Here is a 23,431-nt window from a genome sequence, read left to right on the forward strand (position 1 = left end):
GTCCAAAATGGCTCACTATTTACTAACTAGTAAACTACATAATCCGTAATTAATTTGTAATTTAAAAAACAGTATATTCAGACAACGTGAACTAGTTGGTGCGATATGTAGCCTAGGGTAGTAGTAATATGTTAGCTATTATTATTTCTGATTTTAGTTTCGTATCATTTATAAACACTTGACTATGTGGAAGCTCAGCCAGAAACTCGTTCCGACTACCTCAAGTAACTATTTAATGCTACACAACGATGCTGATCAATGTTCTTCAAGAAACTACTTACACAGATAATAACACATGCAAATAAATGCCACATTGCTAATCCACATTTTTATATCTGTCTACGTCTACCCCTGTATGCGGTGCAAAAACGTTATTAGTGTGAAAAACTTTTATGTGAGATAAGCTGTGATTACTGAATAAAAGCAATAATTAAAACAACTCTTGCGTGACCTGTAAAGACTGTATGTGTGTGTTTTCAACTGATAATTGAAGTTTAATATGTTTAATATCAGTGCTTTCCATGTGAACATTTGAAATGTACATTATAAAATGAGAGAAAATTGCAAGGATTGTTGCTGAAAAGTGTTAAATGATTGTGAACTTTCAGTTTAGCTCACTGGGGTCATGGTTGCAGTTTCAGTGTAATACTGTTGACAAAAAATAATTCATGGTCAATTTATGACCACATTCTAACTGGTGTTCAAATTAAATTCTCCTCCTCCTGGTATATTTCAGTAAGAAGCAATATTCCAGTTTGTGAAATATTCCGCTTCAGAGGAAAAGCTCATCAAAAATCATATGCAGTTAATATATGACCACATTCCAACTGGGAGTAAAATTAAATTCTGTATTTCCACTAAACATTTCCTCCTTCCGCGAGACAGAGGACCTTCCTCTGAGCATATTTCAGCAAGTAGCATATTTGCGAAATATTCTATTTCAAAGTAAAAGCTCTTCAAAAAGCTCTTCAAAAATACAGTTAATATATGACCACACTCCAACAGGGATTAAAATGAAATTCTGCAATTCGTCCAGACATTTACAGTTCTGCTAGACAGAGGATCTCCATCCTAGCATATTTCAGCAATTAGCATTTTTGTGAAATATTCCATTTGAATATATGTAATTTGCTTTTTTTAATAAAGTTGAATAACCATTTTGTTTTTTGTGCTTACACGTTGTATATTTTCAGGAAAAGTGTCTCAACAATCGATATAAACTAACTCAGTATCACTATTAAAGTGCTTTCATTTTGAAAGTACACGTCTGTCACGTGCACAGATGTTTCATCGTGATTCTTGTGGTAATAATACCACAGACTGAGTATAATACGCGCATTTTGGCTCAAGGTAGGAGTAGTTTCTCTGTTTACATTTTTGGTGTTTGGCTTGACGGCAGTGACTAAAAGGGAGAGCTACGTAGGGCTGAAGGTAAGTCTGATTGTTTGATTCTCTCCATGCGTCCACAGTTTGATGAATTTCATGTTTGGAAAGGAAATGTGCCAAAACGTAAAATATGCAGCTATCAGGTTCAGTAGCAGACTAATATATAGTTGGCAGACGTTTTGTTAGATTGGTGGTTGTCATTGTTGATTCCACTGGAATGTAACTCCAACCTCGATTACGTGGAAAAAAAACCTAGCTACGTATCATAAGATTTACTTCTCGGGAAAATAATGTGTTATATTAAGGTGTTGCTGGTAGTTGGTTGATATTCTTGACATTATGCCAGTAAAGTTAACGCCGGCAATGCAATTCTTAATAATTCTATCTCAGTTTGATAGTGGCTAACATGGCTAAGTTACTCGGTGTGATATTACATTATGCTATTCAATGGGTAAATGTTCACGGTGTAGTTCCAGAAAAGCCATTTCATGTCAATATTAGTTTACTTCAGCGGTGGATGTCTATTCTTCTAGTGTTAACGACGTTTAAGTTATTAACTAGCCTAGACTAAGTTAACGCTTTAGCATGTTAACGTTAGTGTTCAGGGGAAAATGGTGTTTCATTGTGATTTAATAAAACTTGACTACTTTACGCCAGACACTAGGCTACATAATTTAAAGGCAGTTATTTAAGCTGTGTGATGCACATTGAAGTGAAATGTTGCTTGCAAGGCAGTGAAACGGACAATGGACCGTATCCGTATCCGGACAATGGACCTGCGAGAGTTTCATGACACATGCAGTGCCCTTACGAGACTAACCGGTGACGCCACAGTAACGTAAACGTAAACCGTGTTCATACCGTGTTAACCGTGTTAACGCCGAGAACGCCGAGTTAGCTCACGATGTTCTGAACAGTGCACTTTCATGACGAATAAATGAAAATATACTTCTAGCAAAGGGTTTTTTTTTTTTTTTTTGGGTGTGTAATGTTCAATTCCTTCCCTTTTCGTAAAAAACTTGCGATCCATTTCAACATGCAGTGACATGGTAATGGAAAATTCCTTAGAAGAGAGAAAGAGGGCAAGGTTCCAGGAAAATGAATTGGTCATCAGAATCGCACTGTGATGACGTCGCTTTATGACAGCAAAATGCAGCATTCAACTTCATTCGACCGTTTCCCTGTGTAAAGGAGCACTGTCACACTTTTTTCAGTTGCGCTTATTTGATTAAATGCTTAAATTATGCGTGTAGGCATTTTTAAAATTGCCGTCAGTGTAGCAGTTTCCTAAATATGGAGCAAAACCTTTCAAAACAAACACGTCCAGTGCATATTGCATATTGGGAATCTAATTTGCTCTAATTTGTTAGTTCTGACCTGATAAAAGTAACGTTATGTTCACTGCCTTCATACCCTTGTCTGTAGAATAGGTGTCAACGACAAACTGCTACGATTTTCAATATAAAACCAGTGTTCTTCATCATACAGTGCAGCTCTTGCGATTCCAAGTTTATATTTTATTGGCGTTAGCCAGCATATGAATTTAGACCGGTGCAAATGTTGCTAGGCTAACAGCCTACTGGAGTCCCGCGGTAAGGTAAGCCTTGTAGCTGTACATGTATTTCCTGATCAGGGAAAATAAAATGTCACTTTGTGCACTAATCTGGCTACTCTATATTTACAACACAGTATAACAGACATGATCAAGAACTAATTCTAGAAAAAAATTTTTTTGGGGGGTCGCCAGAAATTTGTGATGTCAAAATGGGGTCACGAGCCAAAAAAGGTTGGGAACCACTCGCCTACTGCCTTGATTCAAAGATCGGAGTCTTCTATCATCTTCTGTACTAGCATACAAATATCACGGAACCTAACTAACCTAACAGACAGCTCGGACTTTGCAACGGAGCCGGTAGAATGTCAAAATGATGGCTGATGGCGATTGCTGCAGTGCCATAACTCGGCGAAGTCAGAGCTATCCTCATATTGCTCAGGCTCGCCAAGGTAAGGCTCCCTGATATCTGCATGCTAACCTTATGGTATCATCTGATCGCCTGGATGGGTGGCCCTACATACACCAGTCTCTGCGTTCAGGAGTGTAGTTTGAGTGCCCCTTACCTCCTGGAGATTCAAGCCAAACGTCTAGTGATGTCACTAGAGTTTTTCCCCATATTTAGGAAATGGCCACACTGACAGTATTTTAAAAATGCCTACACACATAATTTAAGCATTTCATGAAATACTGGTGGTGTTTACTTGGCAAGTGTATAACCAGATGAACTGCCCGCATTCTGCACTGACCCAACAGCATAAATACCCGTGGTATATATTGGACACGAAGCGGGAAGCGGAGAGCTTTTACACTCCCTACAAGCTGTGCCAATGTCCACCATATACCACAGGTTCGAGTTCCATAACGCTTTTATACAACGGTTATCCCATTTATCTTTCAAAATTTCACAAAAACAAACTTGAATGTATTTTTAACGGAACTATGTTTTATGGTGAATGTATTCTTCTGCTGAACAGTAGTTTATTAGTCGCTCAGCAATTGGATTGCGAACGTTAGCTAGCAATAATGTATCCCCACTCCACTAATGTTTTGTCGGGGCTGAACGTGGCCATGATTATTTTTTTTATTTTTTTTGATAATGGAAGTACCCCCTTAGTTTGCTGTCTTACTCCTGTATTGTCTCTGGGTGCAATTCATGTCTATCAAAGTGTTTTAGTGTCTGGTAGGGGTGAGCGAGTAGTGCATTGCTCGTATCCGTATACGATTAAACCGATGAAATGCTCTCTTTCGAGATTGTCATCCTACCGGTCTCCTTTCCTCGCAAAATACTGCGCCAATCACAATCTTGACAATAAAATTCTACTCATTGTAGACAATGCTCCAGCCCACCCTGCTGACCACCCAGCCACCCTGTGTTGGCCGACAATATTCGTGTTGTGTTCTTGCCTCCAAACACAACATCATTGATTCAACCAATGGATAAGGGAGCAATCTGCACATTCAAGGCATATTATGTGAGAAAGGTCATGGCACAGCTTATTGCAGACACCAAAGATAAGCCAGGCATTTGAGTGTTTTGGAAGTTATACAATGTGAAGAAAGCCACTGACAACATCAGTGAGTCCTGGAATGATGTGACAGAGGCTACCATGAATGGTGTTGTGAAGCACCCTTGGCCAGAGTGTGTGGGCGGCGCACAGGGATTTCAGAACCCTATTGCTGTCCAGCATGAAATTGTCAACTTGGAAAATGAAGCAGGCTTTGACAAAGTTGGCCAGCAGGATGTGGTCATGCAGATGATTTATCCGATGAAGATTTGATCACTCACGACCAATCCAGAGAAGAGGAAGAAAGTGAAGAGCCTGCAGGACTGGCTGTCAAAAGTGTTTAGCCTCGTTGACAAAGCGTTTGCTATCCTTAAAGATAGGATACAAACATGGAACGAAGCATAACTTGCTCTTACATGGTGAATAATGCCATGCGCTGTTACAAGGAGCTGTAAAGCAAAAAAAAAAAAAAAGGAAGGCTGCACAAACAATGCTGGATTAGTTCCTATTTCCGGCAGTGCACGGCGGGACCACTCCTGTTGAAAGAGAATAAAAAAACGTATCTCCACCTTGTTTTAATTGAATATATTTTCATTATTTTACAGTAATGTAATATTTTTTGTATCTAGAAGATGGCAGCCTGAATAATTGGACTGTCATTTTTGTTCAAAGCACAGATTGTGATACAGCACTGTATATACCCATTTAGATTTCTTTTTTATATAACTTTCTTTTTATTGCTTTTTACAAATGCAGACAACAAAAAAAACATACAAACATCAGGGTTGCAATACCAGCATCAAATTATAATAAGTATACAATAAAAAATAAAAAAATAAAAAAATTGTGGTGATATTTTGAATTACACATCATCTACAGGCTGTCGTGGGAGATCCTACTTTTCCCAGTACTTTAGAAATTTGTCCTTTTGTAGCCGGAGAATAAAAGTACGTCTTTCCATTGCATATATTTCACCTTGTTCTTGTTAATACCAGTGACGTGTGATTGCCTTCTTACTTGCTGCTAAAACTATTTTAATCAGATATTTGTCCCCTCCTACCAATTCCTCAGGTAAATTCCCCAGATACTAGAAAAGAGAAAGTCTGGGATATTGGCAAAATATACAATTTCTCAGCTGTTTGCAATAAACAAATTACACAAGAACTGTTTAAGTAGTTCAATGAAACATAATATTACAAAATATTACAAGGGTTTTTATCCACATTCAACACAAAATGCTACTTTTAATCACTACTGCTGTCTCAAAATTATTCTACCCCCTGTCTCAAGCACACCTGGTGCAACTAATTAGTTCAGGTGTGCTTGAGATAAAACACATAAATACCTGGACTGGCTAGGGGTTTGTTGAGAGTGACGTTTGATTGCATGTTAGAAATATGGCTAAGTCAAAAGAATTGTCCAAAAAGTTCAGAGAAGAGATCATTGCCTTGCACAAACAAGGAAAAGGATACAAAAAGATAGCAAAAGCACTGAATGTTCCTAGAGATACAGTTGGAAGCATAGTTTGCAAGTTTAAAGTTAAAGGAACAGTGGCTACACTACCTGGATGTGGCAGAAAGAGGAAGCTATCAGCGGCTGCCACCAGATTCCTGAGGAGGCAAGTGGTCAAAAACCCTAGAGTGACTGCAAAACACCTGCAGCAAGACTTGGTGGCAGCAGGCACTGAGGTTTCAGTTTGCCCAGTAAGGCGCATACTGAACACTGAAGGGCTCCATGCCCGGACTCCAAGACGTACACCACTACTGACCCAAAAGCACAAGAAAAGTCGGCTCCAGTATGCTCAAAACCATCTAAATAAGCCACAGAAGTTTTGGAATTCTGTTCTGTGGAGCGATGAAACAAAACTGGAACTTTTCGGGCCTATGGATCAGCGGTATGTCTGGAGGAAGAAGAATGAAGCATATGCTGAAAAGAACACCCTGCCTACAGTGAAGCATGGCGGTGGCTCAGTGATGCTCTGGGGCTGCTTTGCTGCCTCTGGCACTGGAACCCTGCAGCGTGTGGAGGGCACGATGGATTCAGTCAAGTATCAGGAAATCTTAGAGAAAAACCTCATGCCATCTGTGATGAAGCTGAAGCTTGGGCGTCGTTGGACCTTCCAGCAGGACAATGATCCCCAGCATACCTCAAAATCCACCAAGGCTTGGTTTCAGAAGAAGCAATGGAAGATTCTAGAGTGGCCGTCACAGTCGCCTGACTTGAACCCCATAGAAAATCTCTGGTGGGATTTGAAGAAGGCGGTTGCCAAACGCACACCCAAGAATATTACTGAACTGGAGGCCATTGCCCATGAGGAATGGGCTAAGATTCCTCAGGAACGCTGTCAGAAGCTGGTGTCTGGCTATGCATCGCGTTTGCAGCAGGTCATAACAGCAAAAGGGAGCTCTACTAAGTACTGAAGATGCTTGTCATGAAGGGGTTGCATAATTTTGAGACAGCAGTAGTGATTAAAAGTAGCATTTTGTGTTGAATGTGGACAAAAACCTTGTAATATTTTGTAATATTATGTTTCATTGAACTACTTAAACAGTTCTTGTGTAATTTCTTTATTGCAAACAGCTGAGAAATTATATATTTTGCCAATAAACCTAATGTGCAATGGGGGTTGAATAATTTTGATTGCAACAAGGTTGCTCTATACCCAATTGTCGAGATTTAATTTTGGGGGTTATGAAAAATCTAGTTAGGTTTTTCCAGCAGAATTCTTTCAATATTTTTGAGTTAGTCAAGCTACATTGTGTTCTGTACATGTTCTCCCACTCATGATCAGTTATTTAAATATTTAATTATTTTTCCCCAGTTTGTTTTTATATATCTTGTGGGTTTAGTTCTGTATAATTTAGATGCTGTTTTACACAACCTGTTTTTATACGGCTGAATAATTATCTGTATAACACCATCTATTGGCACAATGGGCTCAGACATCTTTACCTCTTAAAAAATACTGGCATAGCTACAGGTACCTGAAAAAAATCTTGCTTAACTTGACCATATGTATCCTTCAAGGTTCGGAAACTCATAAGTCCCCCATCTTCCAAAATCGTACAGAACGAGGTAATGCCACAGAGAGCCCATTCCTTAAATGTTTGGTCATACCCCTGGTTTGAATCCAGAATCGAAGGCAAACCATGTCAGAATTCTGATCCTTTTTTCTATCTTAAACTGTTTCACGATTTTAAACCATGTTCTTGGAGTGAGCAATATAACCAAGGTTCTGTAAAGGGTTTTGGCCTGTTCCCTATCTCCAATTACTGTCTGTAGTGGGATATCAATTGAATTTATTTCAATATCCTTCCATTTAGCTTTGTATTCCCTTTTGCACCAACAGACCAAAAGTCTTATTTGTGCCGCATAGTAATACTCCTTCAGGTTTGGAAGGGATATGCCCCCCTTTTCTTTAGGAAGCTGAAGTGTTTGATATCTAATCCTTGGTTTTTTCCCCTTCCTGATGAATCTCAAAACCATTTTGTCCCATTCATTAAACTGTTTGTCAGGAATTTCCACCAGTAGGGACTGGAAAAGATACAATATTCTAGGAACTATATTCATTTTCACTGACTATTCTGGAGCTGAAATCTAAGGGGGCTAACGACCACCTTTCTATATCTTTTTAAATTTGGATGTTTAAGGGCTGATAATTTGCTTCATATCGGGCCGGTAGTTGTTCAGAGCAAAGGGGTCAAGAGTAGGTTTTTTGAGCAGGGGAGTGACTCTGGCCCTCTTCAGGGAAGAGGGCATGGTGCCGGAAGAGAGGGAGGTGTTGATTAGAGAGGAGAGAAAGGGAGAATGTCATTAGAGATAGATTGTAGAAGGGGAGCTGTTTTACACTGAGCTGTTTTACACCGAGCTGTTTTACACTCAGCTGTGTTATACCGAGCTGTTTTACACTCAGCTGTTTTATACCGAGCTGTTTTACACTCAGCTGTTTTACACCCGAGCTGTTTTATACCCAGCTGTTTTACACTGAGCTGTTTTACACCCGAGCTGTTTTATACCCAGCTGTTTTACACTGAGCTGTTTTACACCCGAGCTGTTTTATACCCAGCTGTTTTATCGTCCCCCATTGACATTGCAGCAGTCGTCTTCTCTGGGCCGTTTCTCGGTCTTCCTCCTCCCCTCCTCCCCTCCTCCCCTCCTCCCCTCCGGCGCGTTGCCGTGGCGTTGCCATGGCGTTGCCATAATCGCCCCTCCAGTTCTGCCCCGGCGGCATGCCTGCGGATCGGGTCCTCCACGGCACATCCTCTCTTCTTCAACTCCCGTGCGGCTTCGTCAGGCTGTCATATGTACGTGTGCCAGAGTCCCAGTGGATTGGGATCTTAGCGAGGGGTGTCTGGAACCGAATCCCTTTCTCCTTCAATGCCCTTTTGATACCGTTGTATTCCCTTTGTTTCACAAAGTGAAATGTGTCACATAATCATGGTCAAATGACAAGTGTCTTCCCTTGACCTCGATCTTCTTCTGCCAGGCTTTTTTAAGGTCCATCTCCTTGGTGCTGTACTGAAGAAAGTACAATGCAATGAATCTAGGTGGCGAGTTGGGTCCCGGCTTTTGAGCTAATGCTCTGTGAGCCCGCTGGATTTCTAATGCGTTAGCACTCAGCACCTGCTTTATTTCCCTTTGAGTTCTGCCATAAATTCCTCCTTGAATTCTTCTTTGGATGTTGTTAAGTCGTTCTTCAGTTCTGTTTTAAGTCGCGTATTTCTTTGCTAATATTTTCCAATCCCTCCCGAATTGCATCAACAGTGTATTTTCCACCATCGGCATCTTCCTCCATGCTGGCTAGTCTTTCTACGTCCAACACGTAGTTTTTCAGATTTTTACTTTTCTTTCGACTCCTTGTTTCTACCCTCTCATTCATTATCAAGTATTTTGCTATTGTTTATGCTGTTTGAATTCAGAGAGGTTGATTTTGCCGACCGTCGACGAGAGCTAATCCTTAAGCAGCCATCTTGCTTACCTCCCCACCGGAAGTCCCATTTTGATTTCTAATGGCATTTTGACTCATTAAAGTCTAATAAACACCTAATAAAGTGCTCACTGAGTGTATATAGGCCCTTTGACACTTGGTCATTTTCTGGCCGGACCCAACTTTGGCCCAACAGATAGTTTTTTTTACAAAATGATTGACTTTTCAGCCATGTACGAAAAAAATAGAAATATGTGGTAACAATCCTCTCTTTCTCCAGTGATGTGGGCTCCGATGCTGGGACTGACTGCTCTGCCTCACCTGGGGGGCATCTGTGGAGCTTTTATTACCCGTAAAGAGGTGAAGACCTGGTACCCCACTCTCAATAAGCCCTCCTGGAGACCCCCAAACGCAGCGTTCCCCGTGGCGTGGGCCTTACTCTACACAGGCATGGGGTAGGCACTGCCTCCTGCGGGGGAAAGGCTACAGAGACATGGTTTACCGCCAGACTAACTACCACCTGCTCAACTAGTGTTTAACTACATGCATGCATTCATATACAGTGCAGTTCATATTTATTTGGACAGTTGGATGTGATTCCTGCATGCATGCAGGTGGTGAAGACATGCCTATGTGGAAGAACTAACTGCAGGGGTGCAATGTCTTTTACAATGAATTTGTACGTGATCGAATGCAAACCTGAACTGTAAATGGTAGTGTTATATATGAGACTGGTTTATAAATGATATCTAAAAAAAAAGGGTTCTGTGCTAAAATTTGGGAACCATTTTGGATTATTCTTTGTTCCTTTTCAAAAAGATGATTACCAAGGCCCAGACCAAGGTGATTTACTTGTTAGGGTGTCAATGAGTCAGGTGAGTATAATTCCATTCTGAAGTAACTAAAGTAACCTCGAGGTAAAGTAACTTTATCCAACTGCAGTGGCTGTTCTGTGTGGTGTTAACCATGGGTTCCTCTAAATAGTTGGATGTCAGAATAAAGATAGTTCATTTCTACCAAAAAGGAGAAGGCTACAAAAACTCTTTCAATGTTTCAGACCTATTCCCACTGTCAGAAACATTTAAAATGGAAGATCAATGGAACAGTTGAAAGGTCTGGAAGACCAAGAAAGATTTCAGATAGAATGGCCCGAGACCTGATGAGAAATGATCAGAAGAACCCACACATCACTACAAACGAGCGGCAAAAAAGAGAAGGACAGGTCTAGCTGTTCACAGGATGACAATACAACATAATTTAAACAAGACTAACATGGCAGAATTGCCAGAAAGAATGACCTCAACACAAAATGAAGCATCTGATGTATGCAAAAGAAAACATTGAGAAGCCTGAAGCCTTTTGGGAGCACCGGAAATATTGTCAGAGTGGAAGGAAGAATGGATTCCACCAAATATAAAACATTTTACAGACAGTTGTTTGAAAGACAGTCCAGACATTGAATTTGAGGTTGGGTATTCCAGCAATCCAATGATCCAAAGCATACCTCAAAATCAACCATAAAGTACCTCCGCACGGGATTTTTGGAATGGCCACAGTGCTGGCGAGTTACAAAGTACTAACTGACAGGGTTCACAAAATTTTGCATTGACCTTTTTCCTTTTGTATCATTTTGAAACTGTAAAACATTTAAATTAAATTACATTTTATTTAAATTTGCTTTAATTTGTGTCATGTTTAACTTTGTACCATTCTGAGGTCAGGCTCGCTTCTGTTAACTTGGATATGAATTGTAAAAAGCTTTTTGACCATCAATGTATGGGCGACTGTCGAGCAGAGAGGCAGTTGGGGACAGTGAACTCTTCTTGTATGAGACTAACAGAACAGAGATGTTTGAGACAGTGAACTTTTCTGACACTGGTTTCGCCCTTCTTCTGGCAGGTATGGGTCGTATCTGGTATGGAAGGAGCTGGGAGGGTTCAGACAGGAAGGAGCCCTCCTTCCTTTAGGTCTGTATGGCCTGCAGCTGGCCCTGAACTGGGCCTGGACACCCATCTTTTTTGGGGTACACAAAATCAAAATGGTAAGTTTTTTTATTTATTTATTTTTGTCCTTGAAATATGGTGAAAAACAGAGCTGCAGTTCAGCCATGTAAACTGAAGGAGTGTATTGAGTCTTGCACTTAGAGGTGTGTGAACAGTGTAGTTCTGTAGATTGTGTAGTGTAGATGCAGAACAGCTCGATATGGCTAAATGACAGCATTTACAGCAAGGTTCTCAGCAGCCAGCCCAGTGGTACATGTTGTTTGAAGTAGACCACCATAGTTACAGTGCCCGTAGCTGGTATTAATGTATTGTGTGTTGGAAGCCTTGTGAGTGCATAGGTTACAATTCCTTGCCCTCACAGAGACCTGGATCGCACCTGACAACACCGCCACTCCCGCTGCCTTCTCATCCTCCTTCTCCTTCTCGCACACTCCCCGGCCTTCCGGCCGTGGCGGTGGTACTGGTCTTTTAATTTCCCCCTCATGGAAATTCTCTCTTCTCCCCCTCTCTGACCTGTCCATATCCAGTTTTGAATTCCATTCTGTTGCAGTATCCTACCCTACTAACCTTTTCATTGCAGTTATCTACCATCCTCCAGGGCCCCTGGGAAACTTCCTTAATGAGCTAGACACCCTTCTCAGCTCCTTCCCTGAGGATGGCACCCCACTGATTCTCCTTGGAGACTTCAACATCCACCTAGAAGCCTCCCAGGCTGCTGCCTTCCTACCGCTAATCCACTCCTTCGGCCTCTCCCTGCAACACTCTCCTCCAACCCACAAGGCGGGCAATGTCCTAGACCTTGTCTTTGTGAGGAACTGCTCATGCTCCGATTTCACGGTTACCCCTCTGCATACATCTGATCACCACTTCATCTCATTCTCCCTCCCTCTTCCTCCCCATCCTCCTCCCCCTCCTCCCACCCACACTTCCTCAGCCCGCCGTAACCTCCACTCCCTCTCTTCCTTTGCCAGCACTGTCACCGCCTCATTCCCCCCTCTCGAATCCTTCTTCAAACTCCCCACTGACTCTGCATCTGCCACCCTCCTTTCATGTCTCTCCTCTGCCTTTGCCTCTCTCTGTCCCCCTGTCTCAAAGCCACCTTGCACATCCCCTCCCAGTCCTTGGATATCTGACACCCTCCGTACCTCCGGGACCAGCCTCCGCGCAGCGGAGAGGAAATGGGGAAAATCCAGAGACCCTTCAGACCTCACAATTTACCAGTCTCTCCTGGCGGCATTCTCTTCTGCTGTCACTGCCGCCAAAGCAAAATACTATCAGACACAAATTCAGAACTCCGCTTCTAACCCCCGGAAACTGTTCTCCATTTTCTCCTCTCTCCTCAACGCACCGCCTCCTCCACCTCAGTCCTCCTTCGCTGCTGATGACTTTGCTGACTTTTTCGATGAGAAGGTCACAGTCATCCACAGATCCTTTACAACCACCGCCCCCCTTACTGTGCCCTTCCCCCCCTCTAGGCCCATCCCTTCCTTTTCCACTTTCTCCCCCCTTACAGACTCTGATGTTTCTCAACTCCTGCTCTCCCACCGCCCTACAACCTGTGCCCTTGACCCTATCCCCTCTTCTCTTCTCCAGACTATCACACCAGACATTCTCCCATTTGTCACCTCCCTTGTCAACTCCTCCCTGTCTTCCGGCTGTTTTCCAGCAAGAGGGCCCACATCACTCCATTGCTAAAAAAGCCTACCCTGGATCCCTCCATCATCCTGAACTACCGCCCGGTATCTCTTCTTCCTTTTCTTTCTAAAACCATAGAACGAGCTGCTTCTACTCAACTTTCTTCTTTCTTTTCTAACAACAACCTGCTAGACCCCCATCAGTCTGGCTTCAGATTAGGCCACTCGACAGAGACCACGCTCCTCTCCGTCAGTGAGTCACTCCATGCCGCACGAGCGGCCTCCCTTTCCTCTGTCCTCATTCTTCTAGATCTCTCTGCTGCCTTCGACACTGTGGATCACTCCATCCTCCTGTCCGCCCTGTCAGCAACGGGCATCTGTGGCACAGCCCTGGACTGGATTGAGTCCTACCTCTTTGGTCGCTCCTTCCAGGTTTCCTGGGCTGGTACGGTATCGACACCTCGGCCCCTTGCCACAGGAGTTCCCCAGGGCTCAGTCCTAGGCCAGCTTCTTTTTTCTCTTTACACTTGCTCCCTTGGCCCTGTGATCACTGCACATAGGCTATCCTACCACTGCTATGCGGATGATACCCAACTCTTCATCTTGTTCCCACCATCTGATACACAGGTTTCAGCCCGTATCTCTGCTTGCCTGAGTGACATCCAGAGCTGGATGGATAACCACTATCTAAAGCTCAACCCAGGCAAGACTGAAATGATATTCATCCCTGCTAATACCTCTCCCCACCTGGATCTCTCCATTTCCCTCGGGGATACCACACTCACGCCATCACCCAGTGCAAGGAACCTCGGCGTGGTGATGGACAGCAGACTGTCCCTCTCCGAGAACATTGCGGCGGTGACCCGGTCCTGCAGGTTCTTCCTATACAACATACGAAGAATCCGCCCCTTTCTCACCCCCTATTTGATCCAGCTCCTGGTCCAAGCGATGGTTCTGTCCCGCCTGAACTACTGCAATTCCCTCTTGGCTGGCCTCCCAGCGTCTGCCATCAGACCACTCCAACTTATCCAGAATGCAGCAGCTCGTCTGGTCTTCAACCTTCCCAAATACTCACACGTCACCCCCCTGCTTACTTCCCTCCACTGGCTGCCTGTCATGGCTCGCATCAAATTCAAAACATTGGTGCTAGCCTTCCTAGCAGTTAAGGGGTCTTCCCCAGCTTACCTAAAAAAAATCATCAGACCCTACACCCCTGCCAGACCTCTTCGTTCAGCCTCCACAGGCCGCTTGGCACCACCTCCTCTCCGAACCTCCACCTCACGCTCACGACTACTGTCTGTTCTGGCTCCACGGTGGTGGAACGAACTCCTCGTTGAGGTCAGAACTGTACAATCTCTCCCCACCTTCAAGCGCAAACTGAAGACGCACCTCTTCAAGCAGCACCTCTCCCCATCCCTCCCTACCTCCCTGTGATCCTTAATTGTTGTCTTTGTGATTTACGTAGTGTTTCGGTATTTTTAGTTGGCTATGTAAGCAGTATTTGGATAGTTAAGTTTGGTCACTTTTGCTTTGTTGTTTTATAAAAAAAAAAAGAGAAAAAAAAAAAGGCCCTGGTCCATATCTTTGTTGTACGGGTAGCAATTGAAATTGTACTTCCCTCTAGGGTCTTTCAGCGCACTTAGCCCTGGTTATGGGTATGCACTTTGTTGTACGTCGCTCTGGATAAGAGCGTCTGCCAAATGCCAATAATGTAATGTAATGTAATTACCTGTGTTTTTAGGCTTTTACCAACAATTATGACATTATCTCTCACTTTAAACATAGTTGTTGGGTTGAATTAAGATTTGTTTTGAAACAGGTGAGATATTGAGGTTTAAAATGTGCTATTTTGAATGGAAGTACTAACCAACACAATTACATATAGCTACCGCTCTCACTATAATACATAGTACAGTATATAACCATAAAATATGTGTAATTACAAGCTGCAATTGTGGCTAGAACTGGGACAGTGACAGAGAATCCCTGCTGTGGGGTAACCAAGTCTTTGTGGTCAAAATACACATTTCATTAAAACAGTGTGGGTTCACTTTCTACTGGTTGGGTTGAAGAAGTGAACCCTTATTCTTGATAGCAGTATTTTGACTTAGTTTGTGCATGTTTACAAATGTGCGGGCTGGTCAGTCACAATACTTCAGAAAGTATTCAGACACCTTTACTTTTTGCACACTTTATTGTGTTTATTTTATTTTAAATGACCATTTTTTTCCAGTCAATCTACACTCAAAAACCCAACATGTTGAGAGATTTTCTCAAATGTGTTAAATCAAAAAACTATTTTTTTCCATAATTTAATTCAATAATATTTTAGATTCATTACACATAAAGTGAAATATTTCAAGGCTTTTTTTGTTTTAATCTTGATGATTACAGCTTCCAGTTCATGAAAATCAAAGATGCAGTATCTCAATTATAATATTACATAAGGATTTATACTACAGAAATGTCGACCTTCTGAAAAGTATTTTCATTTATGCACTCAATACTTGGTCAGGACTCCTTTTGCACTAATTACTGCATCTATGCGGCGTGGCATGGAGGCAATAAGCCTGTGGCACTCCAGATTCTCTATGGGGTTCAGGTCAGGTGAGTTGGCTGGCCAATCAAGCACAGTAATAACATGGTCAGCAAACCAGTTACTAGAAGTTTTGGCACTGTGGGCAGGTGTCAAGTCCTGCTGGAAAAGGAAATCAGCATCTTGTCAGCAGACAGAAGCATGAACTGCTCTAAAATCTCTCTGGACTCTGGACCAACACCAGCAGATGGTATGGCACCCCAAATCATCACTGACTGGAAACTTCACACTGGACTTCCAGCAACTTGGATTCTGTGCCACTCTTCCTCCAGACTCTGGGACCTTGATTTCCAAATGAAATGCAAAATTTACTTTCATCTGAAAAGAGGACTTTGGACCACTGAGCAATGGTCCAGTACTTTAGCCCAGGTAAAAGGCTTCTGATGTTGTCTGGTTCAGGAGTGGTTTGACACTAAGAATGCAACACTTGTAGGCAATTTCCTGGACACGTGCGTGGTAGCTCTTGATGCACTGACTCCAGCCTCAGTCCACTCCTTGTGAAGCTCCCCCTAGTTCTTGAATCGGCTTGACAGTCCTCTCAAGGCTGCGGTCATCCCTGTTGCTTGTGCACCTTTTCCTACCACACTTTTCCCTTCGTCAACTTTCCATGAATATGCTTTGATACCGCACTCTGCGGACAGCTAGCCCTTTCAGCAATTACTTTCTGTGGCTTACCATCCTTGCCAAAAGCCAAACTGCTTCCAAAAAGCAGAGAAGTACAGGCAGATACTTATCCATCATGCAATACCATCAGGGAGGCATCTGATTGGCCCCAAATTTATTTTGCAGCACGACCCAAAACATACAGCCAATGTCATTAAGAACTATCTTCAGTGTAAAGAAGAACAATGAGTCCTGGATGTGATGGTATGGGCCCCACAGAGCCCTGATCTCAACATCATGGAGGTCTGTCTGGGATTACATGAAGAGACATTTGAGCATTTGAGGCTGCCTAAATCCACAGAAGAACTGTGGCTAGTTCTCCAAGATGTTTGGAACAACCTACCTGCCGAGTTCCTTCAAAAACTGTGTGCAAGTATACCAAGAAGAACTGTTGCTGTTTTGAAGGGAAAGGTGGTCACACCAAATATTGATTTGATTTAGATTTTTCTACTGTTCATTCACTTCTTCTGTTCATGCATTTTGTTAATTGATAAAAAATAAACTATTAACATTTCTTTTTTTGAAAGCATTCTTAATTCGTAATGTGTGTGTATACATATGTGTGTATATATACAGTGGTGTGAAAAAGTGTTTGCCCCCTTCCTGATTTCTATTTATTTATTTATTTATTTATTTTTTGCATGTTTGTCACACTTAAATGTTTCAGATCTAACCAATTTAAATATTAGTCAAAGACAACACAAGTAAACACAAAATGCAGTTTTTAAATGAAGGTTTTTATTATTAAGGGAGAAAAAAAAATCAAAACCTACATGGCCCTGTGTGAAAAAGTGATTGCCCCCTAAACCTAATAACTGGCTGGGCCACCCTTAGCAGCAACAACTGCAATCAAGCGTTTGTGATAACTTGCAATGAGTCTCTTACAGCGCTGTGGAGGAATTTTGGCCCACTCATCTTTGCAGAATTGTTGTAATTCAGCCACATTGGAGGGTTTTCGAGCATGAACCGCCTTTTTAATGTCATGCCACAGCATCTCAATAGGATTCAGGTCAGGCCACTCCAAAGTCTTCATTTTGTTTTTCTTCAGCCATTCAGAGGTGGACTTGCTGGTGTGTTTTGGATCATTGTCCTGCTGCAGAACCCAAGTTTGTTTCAGCTTGAGGTCACGAACAGATGGCCGGACATTCTCCTTCAGGATTTTTTGGTAGACAGCAGAATTCATGGTTCCATTTATCACAGCAAGTCTTCCAGGTCCTGAAGCAGCAAAACAGCCCCAGACCATCACACTACCACCACCATATTTTACTGTTCTTTTTCTGAAATGCGATGTTACTTTTACGCCAGATGTAATGGGACACACACCTTCCAAAAAGTTCAACTTTTGTCTCGTCAGACCACAGAGTATTTTCCCAAAAGTCTTGGGGATCATCAAGATGTTTTCTGGCAAAATTGAGACGAGCCTTAATGTTCTTTTTGCTCAGCAGTGGTTTTCATCTTGGAACTCTGCCATGCAGGCCATTTTTGCCCAGTCTCTTTTTTATGGTGGAGTCATGAACACTGACCTTAACTGAGGCAAGTGAGGCCTGCAGTTCTTTGGATGTTGTTGTGGGGTCTTTTGTGACCTCTTGGATGAGTCATCGCTGCGCTCTTGGGGTAATTTTGGTCGGCCGGCCACTCCTGTGAAGGTTCACCACTGTTCCATGTTTTCGCCATTTGTGGATAATGGCTCTCACTGTGGTTCACTGGAGTCCCAAAGCTTTAGAAATGGCTTTATAACCTTTTCCAGACTGAAAGATCTCAATTACTTTCTTTCTCATTTGTTCCTGAATTTCTTTAGATCTCGGCATGCTGCCTAGCTTTTGAGGATCATTTGGTCTACTTCACTTTGTCAGGCAGGTCCTATTTAAGTGATTTCTTGATTGAGAACAGGTATGGCAGTAATCAGGCCTGGGTGTGGCTAGAGAAATTGAACTCTTTGATAAACAACAGTTATGTTTTAACAGGGGGGGCAATCACTTTTTCACACAGGGCCAAGTAGGTTTGGATTTTGTTTCTCCCTTAATAATAATAACCTTCATTTAAAAACTGCATTTTGTGTTTACTTGTGTTGTCTTTGACTAACATTTAAATTTGTTTGATGATCTGAAACATTTAAGTGTGACAAACATGCAAAAAAATAAGAAATCAGGAAGGGGGCAAACATTTTTTCACACCACTGTATATATATATATATATATAGTATTGTTGTACTCGGGGTATTCTAGCTGCCAACCATGGTATGCTAGTTCGTAAGTTGATTCTTCAAGGGTTCCAATTGTATCTGTATGGTCACACCTAGGGCTCGGAACCGTACTGTCCTCTAAGGTCCTCTTCGCAGTTGTCTCTGTGTTCGATCTGCACTTTGTTGTTTGTCACTCTGGATAAGAGCGTCTGCTAAATTCCTGTAATGTACTGTATGTATTGTGCTGTATGTATTGTGTATGTATTGTGCTGTATGTAATGTACTGTATGTATTGTGCTGTATGTAATGTACTGTATGTATTGTGCTGTATGTAGCACTCACCCATGTCGCTCTCTTCCCCAGGCTCTGGTTGACATTGTCCTTCTTACTGGGACCGTGGGGGCCACCATGGTGTCCTGGTACCCCATAAGCCAGCCAGCCACCCTTCTCATGACCCCTTACCTGCTGTGGCTCTGCCTGGCCACCTCTCTGAACTACCGTATCTGGAGAGACAACCCTGAACCCAAGAGAGATTAGAGCCTCCTGCGTGACTGCTTCTGGTGCCTTTACTGGTGTGGAGCATACAGCAATGGCTTATCTGCTGATTCCATGTTTTTTATACTTATAGCAAAATATGAATGACTTTGGAATTTTAACTTGTTAAACTTTTAAATGTGAAAAAAAAAAAAACTTTAAATGTGAAATAAAAGGTGATGACTGCATTTGTTGCGCTGGCAGAGGTGTGTTTAAGTTGAATCTCATACTGTTAGCAAGGGAAGTATCAGCGATGCCGGGGTGTCTAAAACGCATCTCTTGCCACACAGCAAATTATGATGAGTCTCAGAACTTGGATTTCCAGGCACAGGAGAGTCCACAAGTGGACAAGGGCTTGAGGGGTATGCTTGAGGTGTCATCACCCAATATGTTGCTGAGAGATGAGACACAACCTTACTCAAATGTATATGATGAGAGGAAGCAGCCAGTCATCCACTACCTTAACTATTCAATTACATTTTATATGCATCACGTTTTTTAAAATACAAATGGTCACAAAGCAGCTTTACAAAGAACCCAGGCCTGAGACCCCTCAGAGCAAGCCTGGCGGCGACAGAGGCAGGGAAGAAAAAAAAAAGAGAAACCTTGAGCAGAACCGGGTGGAGCCCGTCTGCTTCTGGCCAGCCTGGGCAAATCCAGTTTAACATAATAACATAACATGAGCTAATGGTGAGAACAGGCCATTCAGCCCAGCAACGCTCGCCTTTTCCTACCCCTAAGTGTACCTAATGCCTAAATTGCCTAAAAGCTAAATAAAATTTAACACTGTATCAAGCCTGGTCTTGAAACCCCCCAGTGTTTCTGCCTCCGCTGGCAAGCTATTCCACACATTGACCACTCATACTTCTGAATATCTGTACGGAATACAGATATTAGCCAATTTCCAATTGTGTCCTCTCATTCTGCTAACCGAACTCAACCTGAAGAATCCCCTAAAATTCACTTTGTTCATCCCTTTCATGAATTTAAAAGCCTCAATCAAATCCCCCCTTAGCCTCCTTTTACTAAGCTTAAAGAGATTAAGCATCTTAAGTCTGTCCTCGTAACTCTTATCTTTCACACCTGGAATCAATCTGGTTACCCTTCTCTGAACCTTTTCTAGTGCCTTCTTATAGTGCAGTCCCCAGAACTGCACACAGTACTCCAAGTGTGGTCTAACAAGAGTATTGTATAAGGTGAGCATAACTTCCTTGGACTTATAATCAATACTCCTGGCTATGTATCCTAACATCCTATTGGCCTTCTTTACTGCTACCGCTCATTGACTAGAACCCGAAAGGCTTTGGTCAACTATGACCCCCAAGTCTTTTACCACTTGAGCACTATCCAATTTTGTACCCCCCAAGAAATAGTCCTGCTTTATATTTTTATTTCCCACGTGTAGAACTTTACATTTAGTTGTATTAAATGTCATTTGCCAGATTTCCACCCACATCTAGATTCTGTTTAAGTCTTCCTGGATTACTTTAGTAGAGTCTATACTATTAGCTAAACCTCCAAGTTTTGTATCATCTGCAAATTTAACTAAATTACTTTTAATGCCCATGTCTAGGTCATTTACTTAAATGAGGAAGAGCAGTGGCCCTAGCACCAATCCCTGTGGGACTCTACTTCCCACAAGTCCCCTCCTACTACTACTCTTTGTGTCCTTTCCCATAGCCAATTCCGAACCCACTTTGAAATGACTCCTACAATTCCTACTGTCCACATTTTGATAATGAGTTTGTCATGTGGTAACTTATCGAATGCTTTTTGGAAATCGAGGTATACAATATCATAAGCCCTGCTATCATCAAAACATTTGGTAGCTTCCTCAAAGAATGCTAAAAGGTTTGTCAGGCATGACCTACCCTTTCCAAAACCATGCTGGCTATCCCTTAGAATCATATTCTTTTCAATAAATAATTCCAGTTTGTCCCTAATTATAGATTCCAGTATTTTACATGTGATACAAGTTAGACTGACAGGACTGTAGTTTCCTAGATTGGTACAGTTCCCTTTCTTATATATTGGTATTACATTACCTTGTTTCCAGTCATCTGGTATTTCTCCAGTTTCTAAGGACTGTCTAAGAATACTTGCCAGTGGTTTAAAAATTATCTCACTTAACTCTTTGAGTACACTTGGGAATATGCCATCTGGGCCTGCTGCCTTCTTTGTCTTTAGCTTATGTAATTTATCCAATATTTCTTTCTCCCCTATCTCAATATTGGCTAAAACCTTGTTAGTACTGAGTATGCCTTCCAGCCTACTAGTAACCTCCTACCTGGTAAAACACTCAACAAAATAGCCATTTAATGGCTCCAATGTCATTATTCTTATACAGCTGTTCTCCTTTGTTATTCTTAATGCACTTGACCTCCTCTTTAATTTTCCTTTTCCTACTGCAGTATTGAAAAAATCGTTTGGGATTGCATTTAGCATCATTCACGATTTTCCTTTTAAATTGCCTTTTGCCTGTTTTAATGTTTGGTTATTTGCGCTACAGTCATCTTCCTATTAGCTTTGACCAGTTTTGCTGTTCTCCTCTGACCTTTCTCATTAACACGCTGTTTTTGTCCACAGAACTGCTGCTCACTGGATGTTTTTTGTTTTTCACCATTCTCTGCAAAAACTAGAGATTGATGTGCAAGAAAATCATGAGATTCTGAGATACTCAAACCACCCTGTCTGGCACCAACAATCATTCCATGGTCAAAGTCACTTGGATCACATTTCTTCCCAATTCTGACATTTGGTCTGAAAAACTGTTGACCACGTCTGCATGCTTTTATGTCACATGATTGGCTGATTAAATATTTGCATATACAAGCTGGTGTACAAGTCTACCTAATAAAGTGGTCACCAAGTGCATGAATAAATTAGTAAATCAAATTAATAATTATACGAATAATAATCTGAAGGTCTGGTCTGTTGTGATGCTAGAGCTGCAGCTCCAGGCCGGAGCCCAGGGCAGAAACAAAGGAATATCAGTGAATGGTAAAAGCGGTAAAATTGAAAAAGAGAAGCAGGACGGCAGAAGATGTGGGGGGGGAGGTGCCTGTGTGCGATAAGGGAAACCCCGGCAGAACACATATGGCAGCATCACTAGGAGACAAGAGGCAGAGGACCAGCACAGACATAAGGGTGACCCTAAGGCAATCAACACCAGACCACTAGATCCACTCCACACAGAGGGTCCATGCCATGATATAGTGACATCACTTAGTCCACCAGAGACTCTGATCCATGCCAACACCAAGCCGTGTCCCTCAACTAAAGGATTTGCTATATAGGTACGATCAGAGCCTAGACTTAAATGTAGAGAGAGTCTGCTCCGTGAACTAGGCACGAAGGAATGTAAATTGTTAGGGGGTGTGCTGACAAGTTGTAAAACCCCACGCGAACCCAACAACGGAAGTTATTGCGGCCAAAGGTATCTGCGTGCTTGTCCTTCTGGTCTTGCTGAAAGAATGTTAATAGAGTTAAATATTAGCTATGCGGAGAGACTAGATAATAAATAAACCATGTTACAAAGACAGTAGTACCACTCTGCCTTCCACTCTCTACTGGTCCAGGCTGACAAAGTATCTCCACAATAGGGCCAATAAATTTACCTTTGTTATCTGACTCCATTTGAAACTAGAATTTAGAATTTGGTTTTAAGCATGCGTACACCTGACTCTCCCTTATACGCCATACTTATTACTCAATATATGCTCCCGGGATTAGCACTATTGCTGAATCTCAGTTCCTTGGAGACCACAGAGGTTGGGGGTCTAGCCAACACAATACACGCATTTGATTTCGCGTAGATAGTTGCGAGCCCAGGTCAGCGTACATTTAGAGGGCTTCTTACAGTTCTTTGACAAGAACTGACATAGAAGGTCCATGGGTTTTCTTCACGTCAAATCACCAGAATCATACACAACCAATCACGTTTTAGCAGAATTTAGCTGCCTTTCACAACTTGGGAACTCCACTAAAGTATCACGCGACTCATCAGTTGGTCTTTGGTCATTATTGTCCCCCTGAGTATTCAGTCATAATTTAGGCAGAAAAAGGTATCATGGAGATCATGCAAGTTAAAACAAAGAAGAATTTATTCACAGGCAGGTAGGTCATTATCTTAGAATTCAACAGCCAATTAATACAGGAATTAAGAAGAGAAATACAAAATCAATGATCTTACCCAGCCTGTGTCAACAACACACAAACACAGAAAATCCACATTTGTGGGAAGTCGGATACGATATTCCGCTACACACAGACATAGAATGTGTAGTGTGGGAAGTCGGTTACGATCTTCCGATTGGTTTGTCTCCCTCCCTTTTATGCCAATTCACGTGTTGGAACCAGGCAGCAGTACCATAAATTAACCTGGAGGGGAGGTCACATCTGGATTTTAGACCCCCACCTTTGGGGGTTGATAGAAGATAAAAACAG

At 42.2% G+C, this 23,431-nt stretch overlaps 1 protein-coding gene across 2 annotated transcripts; it reads left to right on the forward strand.

The window, feature by feature from the left end:
• Positions 1–1,272: 1,272 nt before the first annotated feature.
• tspo (translocator protein) lies at positions 1,273–19,173 on the forward strand. 2 transcript variants are annotated; one of them, XM_061258732.1, is made up of 4 exons: positions 1,273–1,431; positions 9,654–9,828; positions 11,273–11,414; positions 18,815–19,173. In XM_061258732.1, exons 2-4 carry the CDS (start codon positions 9,656–9,658, stop codon positions 18,986–18,988), a joined length of 489 nt encoding a protein of 162 aa, XP_061114716.1. In that variant the 5' UTR covers positions 1,273–1,431; positions 9,654–9,655; the 3' UTR covers positions 18,989–19,173. The 2 variants fall into 2 exon arrangements, with proteins under 2 accessions (XP_061114716.1, XP_061114717.1); XM_061258733.1 differs by lacking the exon at positions 1,273–1,431 and adding an exon at positions 2,599–2,983.
• The last annotated feature ends 4,258 nt before the right edge of the window (positions 19,174–23,431 follow it).

Source organism: Conger conger, chromosome 10 (genome assembly GCF_963514075.1).
Source record: "Conger conger chromosome 10, fConCon1.1, whole genome shotgun sequence".
Classification (NCBI taxonomy): Eukaryota; Metazoa; Chordata; class Actinopteri; order Anguilliformes; family Congridae; genus Conger; species Conger conger.